At 36.3% G+C, this 20,533-nt stretch overlaps 1 protein-coding gene across 2 annotated transcripts in view; it reads left to right on the plus strand.

Annotated features, from left to right (window-relative positions):
• The window catches only part of mboat2a (membrane bound O-acyltransferase domain containing 2a), a 53,079-nt gene that overhangs the window by 23,233 nt on the left and 9,313 nt on the right, over positions 1 to 20,533 (plus strand). For both annotated transcript variants that reach the window (XM_052580634.1, XM_052580635.1), the window contains exons 3-7: positions 60 to 137; positions 12,075 to 12,170; positions 12,519 to 12,574; positions 18,845 to 18,899; positions 19,913 to 20,096. In XM_052580634.1, the coding sequence (XP_052436594.1) occupies positions 60 to 137; positions 12,075 to 12,170; positions 12,519 to 12,574; positions 18,845 to 18,899; positions 19,913 to 20,096 (469 nt within the window). The remainder of the gene's footprint in view (positions 1 to 59; positions 138 to 12,074; positions 12,171 to 12,518; positions 12,575 to 18,844; positions 18,900 to 19,912; positions 20,097 to 20,533) is intronic.

Below are 20,533 nucleotides of genomic sequence, written 5' to 3' on the forward strand. Positions count from 1 at the left end.
TTTAATAAAGTTACAGGCTCCTCTCATTGGTTTCTTCTTCTCCTTGTGCTTCATTTCAGGTATGCCTTACACTTTCTGGTACAGAGCGGTCTCGCCTATGGTGTTATGATCTTCACAAGCGTGGAACACATGCACAAGTGAGTACCGCTGACCTCCCAGTCCTCCACATCAATCTGCCCTGCTTCCAGTAACCAGAACAACCTTATGTGTTGTGACATTGGAACATGTTCCAGAATTCTCAACAAGCATCTTCCATCCAGTATATTATTCATCTAGTCCTACAAATGGCTTGTTGAATATTAATCTATACCGCTCTCACCCATCCATTTCATTCTTATCAGTAATCAGCTCCAGGGCATGAAGGAGGGTCTGTTTTCATCATTGCTTCCATAAGTTTCATGCTGAGTGACTGCTCCCTCTGATCAGGGGTCAGATGAATGGATGTGCTGGACCATGTGGCATTCGCTTCTGCTCGGGGCGGCACTAAAAATAGCCAGTGCTATTCAGACCAACAACCTACACGAGTGCATACTAACACAAAATGACCTTAGAAACCCTTTTTCATTATGTATGGTCGAATCCCAGAGATTTAGAAAAGTGTAGGTCATCTGTGCTGGGTCAACTGACCTTGGCACATGCGTCAGAACGGCCCGTCAGAAGTCCTGTCAGCATGTTTTGTGAACTTCGACTAGTTAAAAAGTCATGACAAGTTGACCGTCGGCCTCCTGCCCAGATGTTTGCATAACTTCATAATTATCAGACAAGGAGTTTTAACTCCCATGTGCACTAAACACAAAGAGCAGGTGTAGTGCTGGGAGGAATATTGTGTGTTTACCACAATTGCACATTGTCTAAAGCTTACTGAAATAATGTTTAAAACCACTAGTATTTTAATAACATGGTTAAATGTTAAACCATAATCTTAAGAAAATCATTTATGAGCAGCATTATGATTTGGTGCTTAAATTCACTTTTGTTTCATTTTTTTATTTAAACACAGTAGTATAGAATTTGAATATGTCATAGGGTCATTTATTTGTTTTTGGCTATAAATAATAATGTTTTTCTGCTTATTGTACTTACCAAACTTGTCTATATGAAGATACTGTAAATTAATCAACTTGTGTCATGAACATAGCCATTAGCCACATATATGCAAGGATAGGAAAAAAAAGTAAAAAAAATAAAATAAAATCCCAGAAGTCCCTGCATGACACATCACATATGATTAGATTTTGTATAAATAATTAAGGTTCTTATTTTTGTTGTCATGTACATTAGGGAGTTTTGCATTGCATTTTATGTAAGTTCATGTTTATTGCATTATTTTAGTTTGAGGTATGGTGTTTTGTGTTCGGATGTTTGAATGTGGAAATCTTTGATAAGGCTTTGTGGCAGAAGTTTGAGATATTCACACTGAATTTTATTACAGGAGTTATGGTAATCATGGTACGTATTGTGATTAAGCCATACATTGTGTGTATTTATACTGAATGTTTTTAGACTTCTGTTTTCACACAAATAGGCTACCTAAAACCATATAGGTATATTTTTACCATTTTATTTGCGTTTAATTAAAAGTATGAACATGAGCAAGGAACTATTAGAACATAGAAATACAGTAAAAAAGTAAGTAAAAGTAAAAAATATATACCTATAATAATTACGCTATGTAGCCTAATAAATTATATAATAATAATAATAAACCTGGATTTATTTCATTTTCAAAGGAAAAGTAGCTTATGGGGCCTGCGCACTTCCTTCAAACATTTAACAAAAAATATCCTTATTCCTCAATAACAAAATATGCTCTGCTCCAGTATGCGACCGCAAATACTGAAAGCCCTGTGCTAGCTGGAATGCAAAGTACATGGCGTGTTTGCTTAATCTCGGAAATTCGTCTTTTCCACCACTGGAGGACATCATCCGGTCTGCGTGCTTCTAATCCATCGAACTTGACCCTTAAATATCTCTCTATTTTGGAATCGAATTACACGTCGCTGTCGCATCCTCCCATTCCGCAAAGTCTATTTTATTTTATTATAAATAAAGGTCTATTTGTTTCTAGTTATTTTATTTTGTTAGATATTTCCACTTTGCGGGAGTCCCGCAAATAATTTTATTTTCCCGCAACCTGCACACAATAATATCTTGCCGCTCGCGTCCACGCCGCACTCGGTGGCGTTGGGTCCCGCGGTACTCCCGCGGGAGTGAGCAACTATTAGCTGCGCACCGTTGTCTATGACTGACCATGTCTGCGATTAAAAAATACGTTTGTGCACATTTATACCAGAACATGATTTGTCATTCATAATTTCGCAGCCACTGGTCACCCTGTGTAGAAAACTGGCAGAAAAAAAAAAAAAAAAACGTTAACAGCCTGTTGGTTTCAAATCAAAATGCGAGTTACATCCCAGAACAAAAAGTGATAATAGCCTTGATTTCACTTCTAATCTTGAGTTTAGCAGTTCAGTTCTTTAAGCACTTTGAGCACTTAATTATTTAAGCACTTTAAGCACTCTTTATTGTTTAGAAGATAACACATTATTTGACATAGTACTTTTAAATAAATGGTGCCAAACATAATCATTGAAGAGATTCATGTCTATCTCAGTCTGTTTACCAGCACCTTTCGAAGCACTTTACGCTCTTGTTACCGGGTTTTTTTTTTTTTTTTTTTTTTTATTATCGTCACTATTTGAACTAAGTCTGTCTTTGGAGTTTCTCTCCAAACAACCCCCCCCCCCCCCCCCCAAAAAAAAAGTTCAGGCTCAGGATTTTTTTCCACTTTAACCACTGTAACTGTGTTTCTCATGATTTAAATGTATGTTATTATGGGAGACCAGTGCTTACTCAAAATAAATAAATAAAAACCTTGATCAAAATAAATGTAACCATATATATATTGCTAATTTTTTGGGCCATATTACCCAGTCCTTATATATGTGTGTGTATTTGATACTTATATCATGTACATCCAGCAATATGACACTCATGAATGGTTTCTGATATTTCTTTATCTGATGGATTGAACCCAGAATATTCCTTTAACCTTCTGGACTGATTATTTCACTACTGATTACTAAACAAACTAGACTTTGAAGCCATGGTTTTTGTTCAATGAAAGCTTCATTTTGGATATGAGAGACCGGTCACAGTAATCTGTAGTTTCCACTGATTATTAAGAAAGAAGTATTTATTTCTCTTTACTGAGCATCCCTTCTTAGCATCAAAAATAGTATCTGATCCTCGAGGACGATATGTTATTGTCACAGGAAAATTGTACAATAAACCAGTTACTCTAGCTAGTGTATATGCCCCTAATGTTGATGATGAGGCTTTTATTACCTCTTTCTTTACAGCATTACCTAATATGGACTCTCATAAATAGATTATTGGAGGGGATTTTAATCTGGTGTTAGATCCAATAATTGATAGATCATCACAAAAACCAACCAACATATCAAAGTCCGCTAAAGCCATTCATACACTCATGAATACCTATAAATTATTTGATCCATTTAGAGTTTTATCTCCCAACACAAGGAAATATTCTTATTTCTTTCCGGTTCACCATTCGTTTTCTAGAATAGATTTCTTCTTAATTGATTATGCAAATTTAACAAACATCAAACATTGTGATCATGAAGCTATTATGTTATCTGATCATAGTCCAGTATCATTCCACGTAGAGATGGGGCATGTCCCGACAACTAAAAAATGGCGGTTTAATAATGCTCTTTTATCGGATGACAAAGTAATAGAAGAACTGCAAAAACAAATTGATATTTTTTTGCACACAAATGATTATCCAGAGATCAAAAGATCCACCTTGTGGGAAACTTTTAAAGCATACATGAGGGGCCAGATTATTTGCTTGAATAGCTTGAAAAATAAGCAGCGAAGGGAAAAGGAGTTGAAAATGACCCAAGAACTTAAAGAAATTGACAGAGTTTATGCCAACTCCCCCACACCAGACCTTTATAAAAGAAAGCAGTCATTGCAGACTGAACTCAATTTACTTTACACAGCAGAAACAACTAAATTCTTGACACAATTAAGACACAAAAATTATGAGTATGGGGAAAAAACAGGTAAACTATTAGCCCAGCAAATTAAAGAAGAAGCAACGTCAAGGTTAATTACAGAGATATGAATGGATTCTGGTCAGACAACAACCAATCCCAAAGTAATAAATGACACATTCAAGAATTTCTATTCTAAATTATATTCTTCAGAATCCAATAATGATTCAAACTTAATAGAACAATTCTTTGATAACCTTCAGATACCTACTATAAGTTTAGAAAACAAAAAAATATTAGAACAACCTATTTCAAACTTAGAAATAAAACAAGCTATACAGTGTATGCAAAACTCTAAATGCCCTGGCCCTGATGGTTACAGTGTTGAATTTTACAAGGCTTTTATAGATCAAATTTCAACACTTCTTTTAAGTGCCTATAATTAAGCATTGACTGCAAGTTCTCTACCTCCAACATTATACGATGCACGCATCACTTTAATCCATAAATCTGGCAAGGACCCTCTAGAACCAGGTTCATATAGACCTATAAGCCTTTTGAATGTAGATAACAAAATTTTGGCAAAGATCTTAGCGATGCGTTTGGAAAAGGTCCTTCCAACTGTTGTGTCACCAGACCAAACTGGATTTGTTAAAGATAGGCAGTTATTTTTTAACATCAGGCGACTATTCAACATTATCTACACTCAAAATCCAAATAAAGAAGTATCCGAAATATTGGTCTCACTAGATGCCGAGAAGGCCTTCGACAGGGTTGAGTGGGATTTTCTCTTCTCGGCCCTGTCGAGGTTTGGATTTGGCCCCTACTACATTTCTTTAATTCAGCTACTTTACGCTCAGCCTAAAGCATGTGTTCACACAAATAATATGGACTCTTGCTCTTTTCTTCTTCACCGTTCAACACGACAAGGCTGCCCTTTATCTCCCTTGTTGTTCGCACTGGTCATAGAACCTCTTGCTATTTTGCTGCGCTCTACGGGGGATTATAAGGGGATTGTAAGAGGAGATAAAGTGTCCTTATATGCGGACGATCTGCTTCTGTATATTTCAGATCCATCTCGGACTCTACCAAAAATTATGACCATGCTATCTGACTTCGGGAAAATATCAGGATGTAAAATTAACCTGTCAAAAAGCATATTATTTCCTATCAGCTCTAAAGCAAAAGATCAAGTACATATGCTCACCCCTTTTCCGTTCGCTGTTTCAGACTGTTTTAAATATCTCGGAATAAATATCACGCAGGAAATATCTGGCCTCTTCAGCAAAAACTTTGTGAACCTATGTAAACAAACGGAGCAACAGATCGAGAGGTGGTCTAATCTCCCGATCTCTCTCGCTGGCCGAATTAATATTATCAGAATGAATGTTTTGCCGAATTTTTTTTTTTTTTTTTTCAGTGTGTTCCAATTTTGATTAATAAGAATTTTTTTACCAAAATAGATTCTTTAATTGCGTCCTTTATTTGGAATAAAAAGACACCAAGAATTAAAAAAAATCCTTTTTACAAAGACCCAAACCCGTAGGAGGAATGGGATTGCCCAACTTCCGGCTCTATTGTTGGTCCTGCAATATTCGATGTATGTCATTTTGGAATGGATCTCTCAAACCTGATTGGGAACAGATGGGAAATCAAGCTTTTTCTCCTAATATACTGAGACCACTGATACATTATACCTCTGATCTTTCTAAATTTAAGGCTCAAAATTCTGTTGTGTCTCACTCACTAAAAATTTGGTCTCAGATTAGAAGACATTTTGAGTGGAATCAATGTTCAGTCCTTACACCAATAACTGGTAATCAAGCACATAAGCTGTTTTCAGGTCAAGCATTTCAACAATGGGACCTTAAAGGAGTGCACACAATTATAGACCTCTTAATTGACAAAATATTTCCAACATTTGAACAATTAATACATAAATTTAATATTGATAACAAGGACTTTTTTAAATACTTGCAAATTCGCAACTTTACTAAAGTAACATTTCCCTCCTTTCCCAATCAGCCTGAAATATGTCCTATGAATAATGTATTATTGAACAACCCACTCAAAAAGGGATCTATTTCTAGAATATATAATTACCTTTCACAGATACATTGTACAACTACACTTGACCATATAAAGGATGCTTGGAGTGAAGACTTAGGAATAAACATCACAGACGACCAATGGATCGAAGCTCAAGAGCGGGTCCACTCCTCTTCAGTTTGTATCAGACACGGTCTGCTGCAGTTTAAAATCCTGCACCGATTGCACCTTTCTAAACAAAAACTGTCCAGGATGTTTCCTGGAGTGGACGCCTCTTGTGAACGTTGTGGCTATGCTCCTGCTTCATTAAAGAATATATAAAATAATTGAGACTTTGTCAAAAAAATTTAATGTTAGACTCCCAGCAGATCCAGTAATGTCACTATTTGGTGTTGTACCTACAGGTATACATTTGAACAGCTCACAAATTAATGTATTGTGTTTTGTGATGTTGCTAGCTAGACGTCTAATTTTACTAAACTGGAAAAAGAAAATTCCTCCTACTCATCAAAACCTTCTTAGAAACGTAATGCAATATTTACAATTAGAAAAAATTAAATATTCTTTAAGGAAGAAGGAACAAACATTTTACTCAATTTGGCAACCTTTTATTAATTATTATAATGAGTAAATTTGGACGGCCCTCCTATTGCTTGATTTGATATATTTTTACTTAATACTTAATGTGTGTGCAGGTTTTTTTTTTTTTTTTTTTTTTTTTTTTTTTTTTACTTTTTTCTGTTTACAGTCATACATATACAAATTGTATATATGTAAGTGATTTGTATAAAACTGTTGGAAAATGGTAATAAAAATAACTGAGAAAAAAAAAAGAAAGTAAAGAGCAGCAATGTCTATAGTGTTGAAGCCTGACAAGAAGGACTTCCCTGCAGTGAACACAGAGAATGCATTAGGGATGCAGTGCTACAAAACAGACCTTTTGAAACTCCAGGAGACGATCAGATGGTAATAGAGTGATGCCATGCTCCACTGCTCAGGGGACATGAGAGGGCAAAGCTAAAGATGAAAAACAGGACTGGAAAACCGATTGCAATGTGTGTGTTTGCAGAAAGGGCATAAAGATGTCTTTTGAGAGGCTTGCATACTTCCCAATAAAACAAAAAATCATAGATTAGCTGCTGAAGTGATAATGCAGACCCTTCATTATACAAAAACTGGATACTTTGTCCTTTTTCTGGCCTTATAGCCAACACTGAACTCTTGTATTCATAAAAACTTGTTGGCTGTACTGTGGCAGCAATAACTTTTATTATCAGTTTATGAAAAATATTTTTGTTTCTGTAAAAATAGACTGTGGTTGGTACTGTGTCTTTAAGACTTATATACACTACTGTTCAAAATGTCAGTCAGTAAAATTTGTGTTTGTTTTTTTTAAGAAATTCAAACTTTTTTCCAGTAAGGATGCATTCAATTCATTAAAAGTGACAGTAGAGACATTTATAATGATAAAAAAACAAAAAAAACTTTAAAAAAGGCTGTTCTTTTGAAATTTCAATTCATCAAAGAACCTTGAAAGAAATGGAGTATGGTAAGCGTTCACACATTCTTTCTTTCAAATTCAGCCTCATCTGAAATTCCTGATATCACACACAACAAGCACAGTGTGCCATTAACTTCTGCTCTGAGAGTTCAAGAGATTTGGTGGAGGGTTGTTCTATTTCACAATGGTGTGATTGTCCCACGTTTCATTAGAAATGATGCTTTCATGACGTGATCTATTGCTTTAATATGTTTCCACTCAGGCATGTGAGAGTGGAGTTTTATAGTGTAGACGAGACCCCATCTAACAGCTGCTGATAACACCTCACCTCTGTGTCTCACCTTTATAAATGATCATCTTGAGACTGTGTGTGGTGGTTTTTGCCAAATGAAAGTAGAACCAGGAGAGATTGTTTGTGTGTGTGTGTGTGTGTGTGTGAGAGAGAGAGAGAGAGAGAGAGAGAGAGAGAGAGAGAGAGCATGGGCTGCCCTCATCACGGATCACTGGAGCTCTTGTCTGTTTTATTAGAGAGGAATAGTGTAAATGTATATTTATAGAAGGGCTACTGGAGTGTGTGAGTCCTTGAAAAGCACAGTGTCAGATTACGCTCTCTAGCAAAGACAGTATAGGGAAAGAGAGGGATTTCTTGTAGATTTAAAAAAAAAAATGAAATAATGAATCTTTCATCTTTGGAACACAAATCAAGATATCCCTTCTAACAAACTGTTTTTGCTACTGTACCTTTAAGACCTCTGTATGTATGTGACCTCGGTTTTGTTTTAATCTACACTTTTGAGGAAGTTGTTTATCATGATGTGCCAAGTTACGGAGTAATTTAAAAATTTAGCATTCTATATTTATGATTCTGACATCAATAAAGAGATATGTCTCAATAGCTTTGTTTCCATGCAAAGCTGAGAATTTAACTTATGCGTAAAATTTGAATATCACATAAGACATTTGCGAATAAGTGTTTTTTTAAGTGCATGGAGGAATTTATTCGGTAAATGTATTTCCATCTCCCATTATTTCCATTAATCCTTTCACACGAGTCAAAAACCACATCAAGCGAGCGGAATTAATTTACAAAAAAAAATCTGAAATGTGTCATTTCCATCTCATTTCTGATGCTATACTTCAAATTGCACATAAAAACAGGTTGATGGAAACAGCTAATGACAGCTTTAGGCATCTGAGTTAAAATAGCTCATATGCATTAAAATAGCTCTAGTGTTGAGATGTCCTACCACATCCTAAAATGATACCACAGAGCCCCTTTTCACGTACTGTTGCGTGTGCATGTTAGTGTTATTAATTACTTCCATTACCTTGAAAGTCATTATCACTGAACAGTTTGATAGAGAACATCAACTGTATTATTATTATTATTTTTATTTTTTTGTGATTGTGAGTAATATTAGCTGAAAAAAAAGCATTCAGTGATGCACAATTTAAAAAAAAAACACTTACATTTCCATTTTTAGTTTAATTAAATTTGGGATGCACAAGTTCCCTTTAAGTGAACTGACTGACCCACTACCATTCTTCATCACAGTCCATCTCTTGACTGTACAATGTTGCTTGTACAACCAGAAAACAGCCTCCACACAATCATCCTACAGAGCGTGGAACAGAAGAGGGTCTTTACAGTGTACACAGTGCTGCTCATAGCCCTGATGAAGGGCCTAGTGTTGAGACGGAGCAGGCACCACCTATAAATACTATGAGTGGGACTGTAGGCATGTTAAACCAGCTTTGTTAGAGGTAAAGAAAGAAACTAGAATGCCAAGAATTTGCCCACTGTTGCTTAGTAAGGAACCAGGGGACTTGGTTATTTGAGTCTGACATACCAAGCATTGTGCAGCTGTGTGGAACTGATATCTTTTGCCTCACACTGCAGCCCTACTGAACTTCAGTGAGTCTTTGATAAGTCTTAGTGGCTGTTATCTTCCTTTTGATGGTTAATATGCGGAATAAAAAAGATCATCCTTATCGGATTGTGGGAGGAAGTTCATAAGAGAGTTGAAATTGTGGCTGGAGTCTGATAGTGTTGATCTAACATGCTGCTTTAGGCAGTGATGGTGCAGAGCACCCTTGATCACTCACAAATGTGTTGTAGTATGCAAATAGCTTTCGTGAATTATCATGTATAATATCGGATGTCAAATGTCAGCGGTTTCCTGCAAAGTGGGGGCTCAGGCGGCGTCTCTTGATAAATGTTTGTGGGGATCATTAACATTTCTTCTTGCATTTAAATTAACCCAAAAAACTAAAGACAGAGATAGGATATACTAATGAAATAAATGTTTTATTATTTGAATGAATTCAACTAAACTCCAAAAATGCATAAATAAATAATTGAATAATAAGAAATATTTATACATTTTAATATGTAGTGAATTTGATGCTTGCTGCATATTTCATACACACAAACACACACACACACACACACACACACACAGATATATATATATATATATATATATATATATATACTGTACAGTGCTTATTTTATTTACTTATTAATGCTTATTTAAAAAAAGTTATATATTAATACAATTTCACGTTCATGATTAACAATTATTGTTTTCAAACAACCCTTTTATTAAATCAGTTAGTGACATCCAATTATAATCTCATGAATAACATAAACGCTTATTTTGGTAATTTTAATCTACAAACCCGATTCCAAAAAAGTTGGGACACTGTTCAAATTGTGAGTCAAAAAGTAATGGAATAATTTATCATTTATAAAGTGATAAAGATAAATTTTGAAATGTCATGCCAAACATTGGCTCATTTTGGATTTCATGAGAGCTACACATTCCAAAAGAGTTGGGACAGGTAGCAATAAGAGGCCGGAAAAGTTACATGTACATATAAGGAACAGCTGGAGGACCATTTTGCAACTTATTAGGTCAATTGGCAATATGATTGGGTGTAAAAAGCCTCTCAGAGTGGCAGTGTCTCTCAGAAGTCAAGATGGGCAGAGGATCACCAATTCCCCCAATGCTACGGTGAAAAATATAGGAGCAATATCAGAAAGGAGTTTATCAGAGAAAAATTGCAAAGAGTTTGAAGTTATCATCCACAGTGCATAATATCATCCAAATTATCAAAAAAATAATAAATCTGGAACAATTTCTGTGCGTAAGGGTCAAGGCCGGAAAACCATACTGGATGTGTGATGTGATCTTCGGGCCCTTAGACGGCACTGCATCACATACAGGAATGCTACTGTAATGGAAAACACAACATGGATGGGCTCAGGAATACTTCCAGAAAACATTGTCTGTGAACACAATCAACCGTGCAATTCGCCTACTGTATATATAACTATAGTTACAAAAAGAAGCCATATCTAAACATGATCCATAAGCGCAAGCGTTTTCTCTCGGTCAAGGCTCATTTAAAATGGACTGTGGCAAAGTGGAAAACTGTTCTGTGGTCAGACGAAAACTGGGACTCCATGTCATCCGGACTAAAGAGGACAAGGAAAACCCAAGTTGTTATCAGCGCTCAGTTCAGAAGCCTGCATCTCTGATGGTATGGGGTTGCATGAGTGTATGTGACATGGGGAACTTACACATTTGGAAAGGCACCATCAATGCTGAAAGGTATATCCAAGTTCTAGAACAACTTATGATCCCATCCAGACGTCGTCTCTTTCAGGGAAGACCTTGCATTTTCCAACAAGACAATGCCAGACCTCATACTGCATCAATTACAACATCATTGCTGCGTAGGAGGAGGATCTGGTTACTGAAATGGCCAGCCTGCAGTCCAGATCTTTCACCCATAGAAAACATTTGGTGCATCATTAAGAGGAAGATGCGACAAAGAAGACCTAAGACAGTTGAGTAACTAGAAGCCTGTATTTGACAAGAATGGGACAACATTCCTATTCCTAAACTTGAGCAACTTGTCTCCTCAGTCCCCAGACGTTTGCAGACTGTTAGAAAAAGAAGAGGGGATGCCACACAATGGTAAACATGGCCTTGTCCAAACTTTTTTGAGATGTGTCGATGCCATGAAATTTAAAATCAACTTATTTTTCCATTACAATGACACATTTTCTCAGTTTAAACATTTGATATGTCATCCATGTTGTATTCTGAATAAAATATTGAAATGTGAAACTTCCACATCATTGCATTCTGTTTTTATTCACAATTTGTACAGTGTCCCAACTTTTTTGGAATTGGGTTTGTATAAAAATGACTTATTTGTTTGGACTGCAAAAGGTAAGTCAAGAAAGACTTTAAAATTACTTTGGCTCAGGTTCAGTGCAATGCTTTGTGGGATACAGTATTTCACACAGTGTGGTTTGTTGAATGTATACTACACATTTTGCATACATAGCATTTGCATAGTCACCACAATATATGTACAGCTGAAATGGAGTAGTATGTGTGGTATTTTGTACCATATAGTCTTTATTTGCTTTACATTCAGTTTTTTTTTTCAAGTGTTCCCCTCTTCTGCATTCTTTTCCATAGATACTGCTTTGTGGTTACGCTGGGATATCTCAGTTTCTGCCAGGTCACAAGAGTCTACGTGTTTGACTATGGCATGTACTCAGCAGACTTCACTGGGTAAGTTATTTTGCACTGAAAAAAAAAAAGATGTTTTATAATATATATAATATGCATGCATTCAGCTTTATTCTTTAGAAATGTACGTTACCTACAGCCAAGGGCAAGTATATAAGTGCTAGTTTTACCATACAAAGCCGATCAGTGTCATAAGAGACATAAGAGCCATGCCAAGGTGAACTCGACCGTTTAGAAACTGTGAAGAGTTGGTCAGTGCTATTGTATAAATAATAAATGTTGAAGAGGTTGGTTTGATTGCAGTAGAATCTCTTATGAACATGAAATATCAGTTTTAAACAGGATCTCCCTCATATACCCACCCTTTTCTGTTTCCTTTCCTCCCTCCAGGCCCATGATGGTCATCACACAGAAGATCACAAGTTTGGCCTTTGAGATTCATGATGGTATGTAACCGTTTTACTAATCCAATTCTCATATTCTTCTTTTTATTAAGCTTTTATGGTGGAATGGCCTGAGTAATGAATGATATTAGAAAACTGGCATGATTTCTACCTGAAATCTTTTTAGTTCTCCATTGTTTCTGTCTGTGCCCATGTTAGTGGCTCTAGGAATTACATAATGGCTGGTAAACCCTGCTGCTATACCACGTCCTTGCATGCCATTGATTTATACTACTGCTGGCGCTGCACTCCAGTGAGTGGGCCAGAATAGTTTGGGCTGCCAGCCGGATGTTGCACCTCATAGACCACACTTACCTCATCCAACACACTATACCGCTTATTAATCTACTTAATAAGATACTAATTGTGCTGCATCTGCACATCAGTTTTGGATGATCTGGATCATTGATAAAGGAGAATGATGGTCATTTCAAGATAAATGGACCTCCCTTCAACTGATTGTGTGTGTGTCAGTGATGCGCGGGTCAATGGATAAACAACCCGCACCCGACCGATGTTTTCAACTAACCCGCGCACAATCTCGGACCGCAAAATAAAGAAAAATAAAATATTGTACCCGATCCGCTTCCTGACCCGCATTTTTTTAAAAGTTTTAAATGCGTTGCACCTTTATATTAATTTAATTACATAAATAGACTATAGCCTACAGGATAATAAGCGTTATGAACGCATAAGGCTTGCCACAAAGAACCGGTTAAAGTAATGATTATGAATGTGTCTAAATTAGCAAGGACACATTTAATTGTTTAGTAATAAACTGGTGTTTTCTGTGTCACTGCTAAGATGAAGTTGACAATGCGGATTCGCCATGAACGCCAGACAGAAATGCACATTTCATATGGATTACATAATCAGAGAGTAGCCTATTTATTATAATTTGAATATTTTCGTTTAAAAGTAGACATTTCAAGCTTTCTGTAATATATTGCCTGTATTTCTTTTTTACCCACCAACTACAAGATTAAGACACTACCGGACCCAAAATATCACCCAAAGTTTCTACGGGTTTTTTCTTAGCTATTTCAGAAAAAAATCTGGAAAAATTACTGGGGCTTGTTACTGCAGTCGGTAGAGCGATATGAATGTGTGTGATGTACGGCATGATAAATGCTCGTCACTTCTGCTGCCGAAACTTTGGCAGCCTGTGGGTCATCTGATTTATTGAAAAACGATTGCACTGATTTGCATGTTTCTTGATGATGTGCTTTTTTTCTGTGGTACTCACACATGCACCATGTCGCTTTCACATCGTATTCTCCACCATGTCCCACAGAAAAACTGCTTTTGCATAAAATGCAAAAAGCTCTCTCTGCTTCGCCATCTACGGGTCTTAACCCATAGTATGTTGCGGTCCATTCGCTATTAGAAGTGCATCTTCTCGTTTTCAGCACACATGCTCTCCAATTTGAGATTGTTGACAATGTTGAGGAGGCGTTCGTGCGCCAGTAAACAGTTTGATTGACGTACGACTCAGCCTAGCGACTAATGCTTTTATTGCTCTCTATTGGACATAAGTTAACAGTACGCCTATGGACGTATCAGTGTATTTATTAGGCAGGGTCGAATGAAAAAGCGGGACAGATGCTCAATTTGCGTGAGGCGGGACAAAGGGTCAAATTGCTGTACAACGTAAAGCGGAACAGGTGGTCACTCTATTCGCGCCAGTTATTCAGCCAATAAAGTGTATTTCAAAATTGTGTCTAGTACTATAAAAATTACAAAGTTTTAATTGGCCTCTTTATTTCAAACGACCCGACCGACCGCGAACCCAATATCATCAAAAATATTTTTGGGTAACCATTTTGGATCAACCCGCGCATCACTGGTGTGTGTGTGTGTGTGTGTGTGTGTGTGTGTGTGTTTCTGTCATTATTTTGACACACCATATTGGAATATACACTACCATTAAAACATGTTTTTTTTTTTATTATTAATTTTATTCAGCAAGTGCACATTCATTTAATCTGAAGTGACTGTAAAGATATGTATAATGTTTCAAGTAAATGCTCTGTTGATCTTTACATTCGTTAAAGAATCCTGAAATAATCTGAAAAATAAATATCAACATACAGGTATGGGCACTGAAGACAGGAGAAATTATGCTTAACATCAGAGGAATAAATAACATTTTTAAATATATTAATTTAAAAACAGTTATTTTCAATTATAAAATTTTTACTGTATTTTAATATAAATTAGTAGATTAAAATGATGTTAAATTAAGATACATTTTTTTCTCCCTTCACGTAAAGATACTGTATATCTTTTGACCTTGACAGCCCCTGGACACCATTTACTTTCATTGGTTGGAAAGGAGTAGCTCAGACATTTTTGCAAATATCTTCTTTTGTGGTATGGAATGACAAGAGGAGTTAATATTGACAGATCTTGCATTTTTGAGTGAATTATCCCTTTAAGCACAAAGGAATGAGTGCCAGAGGAAATGTGATGGCAGGAACCCAAGAGAAACCACTCTAGTTTTATCAACGACTGGCAAGTCTCCCATATAAACAAGGCAACTGATAAGCAAAACTAGATTGCTCACCATTGCACAGCATAGTTTTTAGATACTCTGTCAACTAAAGAACTAATTGCACTGATATGTGACCGAGTCACTTTTTAGAGTCAAACAGAAGTAGCATCATAGTCACCACATTTCCTTTAACAGGGTTTATGGAAAGATTTAGAGAGCACATCCCATTTCTCTGAAGCGATAGCTCACAGAACAGCTGGCCCAAACTACTTTTAAGCTGTCTCCGCATGACTTGCCATTAGCTTTGCATGCCCTGCTCTATTGCAGACAACACACAACATATAAATCAACATGTTTTCATGAAGTTTTGTAATAGTCGCCTCCCTCCACCACTTTATGGAGGACTAAATTCAGACTGAAATTGTGGCACTCTGGTACTTTGGCAAATGACGCAGACTAAGGCCTAGAGTATAATTCGGATTTTATGCATACAGTCCATGTACAGTGTGCGTGACGTAAAAATAATTACCAGAACAATATGTGAGTACTGTTTGTGCATCACTTGATTTTTGGATGCTCATGCGCTTTGAATTTGTTTTGCACTAATTTGCTGCCCCACAGCTTAACCTCGCTGTTGTTTCACACTAGAAAATGAAACTAGAAAGACGGAACAACAACAACAACAAAAAATACTGGAGTCTGCAAAAACAACAACAATAACAGACTCCCGCTTGTCAAGCACCTGTGTGAGAGGATGATGAGATAAATGTAAGCTTAGTTTGAAAAAGTTGAAAGATTTTATCCGTCATAACTTTTGGAAAAAAATTTCGCAAACACTGGACAGAAGATTCTTTCTTGAGCACACATGTTGAAAGCCGGTGTTAGAGTGTACTTTGAAAGACGCATGCATGCATACAAAAAAGATGTGTACTTTGGGCTTAACGTTGAAATATTCTTCATTTAAAATAATGTTTAATAGAAATTCGATTCACTATTTTGAATTCACGATTTGATTAGATTCACAATTTTTATTTATTTATTATTATTATTTTTCATTATTTTATTTTTAAGTTTTGTTTTTTTGAAGCTTAATTACCACCAAAAGTTTTGTTTATCATGATAATCTTTGTGTGAACACAGCTTTTATTCATTTTGAAGTCTAAACACAATCAGCAGAAGTAAAAAGCCAAACATAACCATGGTCACATGACTGCAGTGTCATCGTCACTAAGCTTATGCCAAACTTTTTGAAATATTGAGCATCGCGTTAGTTCAGTCAGGCCACGTTAGTCACGCTTGCATCAGCTGACAGTCAGCTGTTCCTGACGTGTACCAATCCAGTCTTGACACCTATCACCTGCGGTCTATTTAAATTCCCATTCTTCAGCATCTCTTCCATCACATCGCTGCTTGCAATTAACTCCCTCCTCCAACCCCAACTCCACCAACTGAACCTTTAACTTTGTTCTTTCTTTACAGTCTCTTCATTGGAAGCAGTCTCTATCACATTTTGTTTACAACTCATGTAATTGAGAATTGTAATTATGCTTATAATGGTTCTGTTCTGTACCCCAGGGGGGTTTGTCTTGCTGCTTTCCCCGCTCTGTCCCAGCATGGCTGCATGGACAGGCATGTGGAGCGTTGCCCAGAACATAAGCATACCACCAACACTAACTGTATGCAATATAATTGTTATAAAATATACGTTACGGTAGTGGTCCTGATTGAACTATATTTTAAAAAAATAAAAAAAAATCCATGAAAGTTTGTTTGAGTAGTGAGGGGAGCTATTAAAAAAAAATCAAGCTTTGAAAGCGAGTAAATGCATTTCAGCATGATGACATTTACAGTATATCCCACACTTTTTGGCAGTTGCCTTTTTCATGACCCATAAGAGCTATTACTGATGTATACTTTGTCGCAGAATTAAAAAATATCTTGAGCTTGTGTTTACCACAGACCTTATTTCAGCCATGTAACCAAAGGTGGAAGTGTTAATGCTAACAAATTTCCTTGTTTTTGCTCACAAAAATATGCTTCGTACAATCGGAGTTTAAACCCAGGTTTGTTTCATATCACAGTCTCTCACATTAGTACCTTTCCTCAATATGTCAGAAGTGTGGTTCTTTTGGTTATTAATACTGTGTTTTAGTGGGTTCGTGTAGGACCTGAGAGTGCTGCCAGGTGAACAAATATAATGAAGTGTTGTTGATGTTGTCACATTTGCTGAAAGAAGAAGAGTGGGACTGTGTCTGTGTGTACATGCTGGGTTGTGCATTTCCCAGCAGCCATTAAACCCTGCAGAAGCTGATAGGGCGACTAATCTAGTTGTCAGTGCACTGACAGAGATGAATGAAGAATGGCTTGATCCGTTTTCTTCACTAACCCCGCAGACTCAATGCTCCAGACAGGAGCCGAAGCAGCTCAGTGTCGTCTGTCTGTATATCTGTCTGTCTGTCTGTATGTCTGTCTATGTGTCTGTCTGTATGTCTGTCTGTATGTCTGTCTATGTGTCTGTCTGTATGTCTGTCTGTATGTCTGTCTATGTGTCTGTATGTTTGTCTGTATGTATATCTGTCTGTCTGTCTGTCTATGTGTTTGTATGTCTGTCTGTCTGTCTATGTGTCTGTCTGTCTGTATATCTGTCTGTCTGTCTGTATATCTGTCTATCTGTCTGCCTGTCTATTTGTCTGTCTGTCTGTATGTATATCTGTCTGTCTGTTTGTCTGTCTGTCTGATTGTCTATGTGTCTGTCTGTATATCTGTCTGTCCGTCTGTATATCTGTATGTATGTCTGTCTGTCTGACTGACTGTCTGTATGTCTATCAGTTTGAGGTTGGTAGATTAATATTTTTGAAAGAAGTTTCTCATGCCTACCTAGGCTTCATTTATTCGATAAAGTAAATGGTAAATTAAAATGGCAATTTATTCCTGTGAAGGCAAAGCTACATTTTCAGCATCATTACTCCAGTCTTTAGTCACATGATCCTTCTGAAATCACTCCAATATACTGATTTCAAGAAACATTTGTTATTATTAGCTTATTATATATATATTAGTATAATTTTTGTGTGTGTGTGTGTGCATGCTTTTGATGCATGTTTTTCAGGATTATCTCATAAGAACATTTATTTAAAAATAGATTTTTTTTTATATGTTGTTATTATTGACAATTTTCATCAAATCAATGTTATGTGTCCTTGTGGAATATAAGTTTTAATTTCTTTCAAAAGAAATATTACACCAGACCTTTAAATGGTAGGTGGGAGAGCAAGAGAGAGAGAGGGACAGACAGAAAGTATTTATTTCCTACATGTATTTAGTAATTATTATCTTATTAAGTGCTTTTTTTCATGGGTGCTGCTTATAATTGAAATATATATATATATGTGTGTGTGTGTGTGTGTGTGTGTGTTTGTTTTATTATACAGGTTTCACTAAGCCTATACAATTAAACTTTGAAAATGCTAAATGTGTAAGCACAGATGTGTGATACTGTTTGTGTTTGTACTCGGTGAGTGTGTGTGATTCTGCATCCTCGTGGGCTTCATTCACACATGATTCTTGTATCAGAGAGTAGCTGTTGTTTCTGCGTGTTAGTGTGAACGGCTGGAGACCAAATAAAAATAATTTGTCCACAGACTCCACTGCACGTGCTGCTTCACAATCAAACAGAACTGCATCTATCTCTCAACTTCTGGCCGTGTTTCTAAGTGACAGTGTTTTGTGGGAATGTGTCTGATGAGTTCGGGCCTGTGTTTGTGTGTTTTTTCCCACAGGTTTGATGAAGAGGGAGGAGCACCTAAAGCCCAGTCAGAAGTATCTTGCTGTCAGGTATGTGTGAAAGGTATGTTAGTGGTTGGGATGAGATCACTCGTTCACTTTCTGTCTTTTGAAAGGAAAAAAAACTACAAAGATAAAGTTCCTCTCACTGATCAAATGCAGAGTGCACAGCTGCGCTCTTTAATAGTTATCATATTGAGCATAATATTACTCTGCAGTGCTAAAAAAAACACAGCATACCACTGGCAGACTCGAGTCATTCACAGTCAGGCTCTGAAGGCTGTTGCCAAGCAACTGAACATTCCCGCCATATCACGTGAACCACAGGAAGTCGTCAGGATTCGGAGGTTTCGGAAGTCACACCCTGCAGTTAGTAAGAGCAGTTTTGAATAATGATAGTACCGTGGTCCTGCGGTCACAGAGTGTTAGGCAATATGTCAACATTTACATAATGGAGGAGTTGCTTGCTTGTTCAAACATGACATAATGTCAGGTTTGATCATTTGCTCAAGTGCTGGTTACATATGCTGCAAACTATCTATCTGTCTAGCTAGCTAGCCAGGCGATTAGTTTTATATGTATTAAAATATAGTACATTTAGTTATTAACATTTTATTCATTTATCTATCTCATTTTTATTTGTCAAATGTAATGTGCATCAATATATATGTTTATAAATAACTTCAGCAGCATTCATGTTGTTTTAGGCATATTTTGGCACTTATGTTATCTTATGTTTCTAGTTTGTTGCATAGCTTTTTTAATGTTTTTTTTAAGGTAGCTTTTTTTTTATTTAAGTAGCTTGTTGAGAAGCTTCCTCTTATTTCATAGCCTTGATAAACTAGTCAATGGCCATATTGAAGTGATTTGTAACATTCTCTGCTTTCTTAAATATTTTATTATATGTAAATTGTCCTTTGTCATTCTCATTATGTCTTTTACAGAGCAAATCAGGTTTTGGCGCTTGATATTGGGTGTGGCTTGTTTTTTAAATCAGACATTTCTTTTAAACTTAAATCATTTATTTAGTGACTTGTTGTTCTGTCCTTGTGTTTGCTGTACAGGAAGATGCCCAGTCTGCTGGAGTATCTGAGTTATAACTGTAACTTTATGGGGATCTTGGCCGGCCCGACTTGCTCCTATAATGATTACGTAGCCTTTATCGAAGGCCGATGCTACGAGCCCAAGCACCTGGAGTCAAACGGCAAAGAGAACGGGACGCTGAAGCAGAGTGACCCTTCACCAAAGGTAGTGTGATTACACCGCTCTCCAGCTCCCTCTGGTGACACAAACACACCATACATACAGTATATTACCAGTCAAAGTATGAGATGAGTTTTTAATGCTAAAGACATTTACAATGTTACAGAAGATTTCTGTTTCAAAAAGTTACAATTCATATTCAAGAAAAAACTAAATATTAACCTATTTTCAACAACAATAAAAAGAACAATTAATAATTAAAGATGAATAATATTTGATAGTAATTGAGCACCAAATCAGAATATCAGAATAATTTATAAAGGATCATGTGACTGTTATAATGCTTAAAATTCAGCTTTGCTGTCATAGGAAATATTTTTCGATATTTTGATATTATATAATAAAAAAATATTTTTAATGTAAATATTTTGTATTTATACAGTTTCTTTATATATATATATATATATATATATATATATATA

This window comes from Carassius gibelio, chromosome B17 (assembly GCF_023724105.1).
Source record: "Carassius gibelio isolate Cgi1373 ecotype wild population from Czech Republic chromosome B17, carGib1.2-hapl.c, whole genome shotgun sequence".
Taxonomy (NCBI): Eukaryota; Metazoa; Chordata; class Actinopteri; order Cypriniformes; family Cyprinidae; genus Carassius; species Carassius gibelio.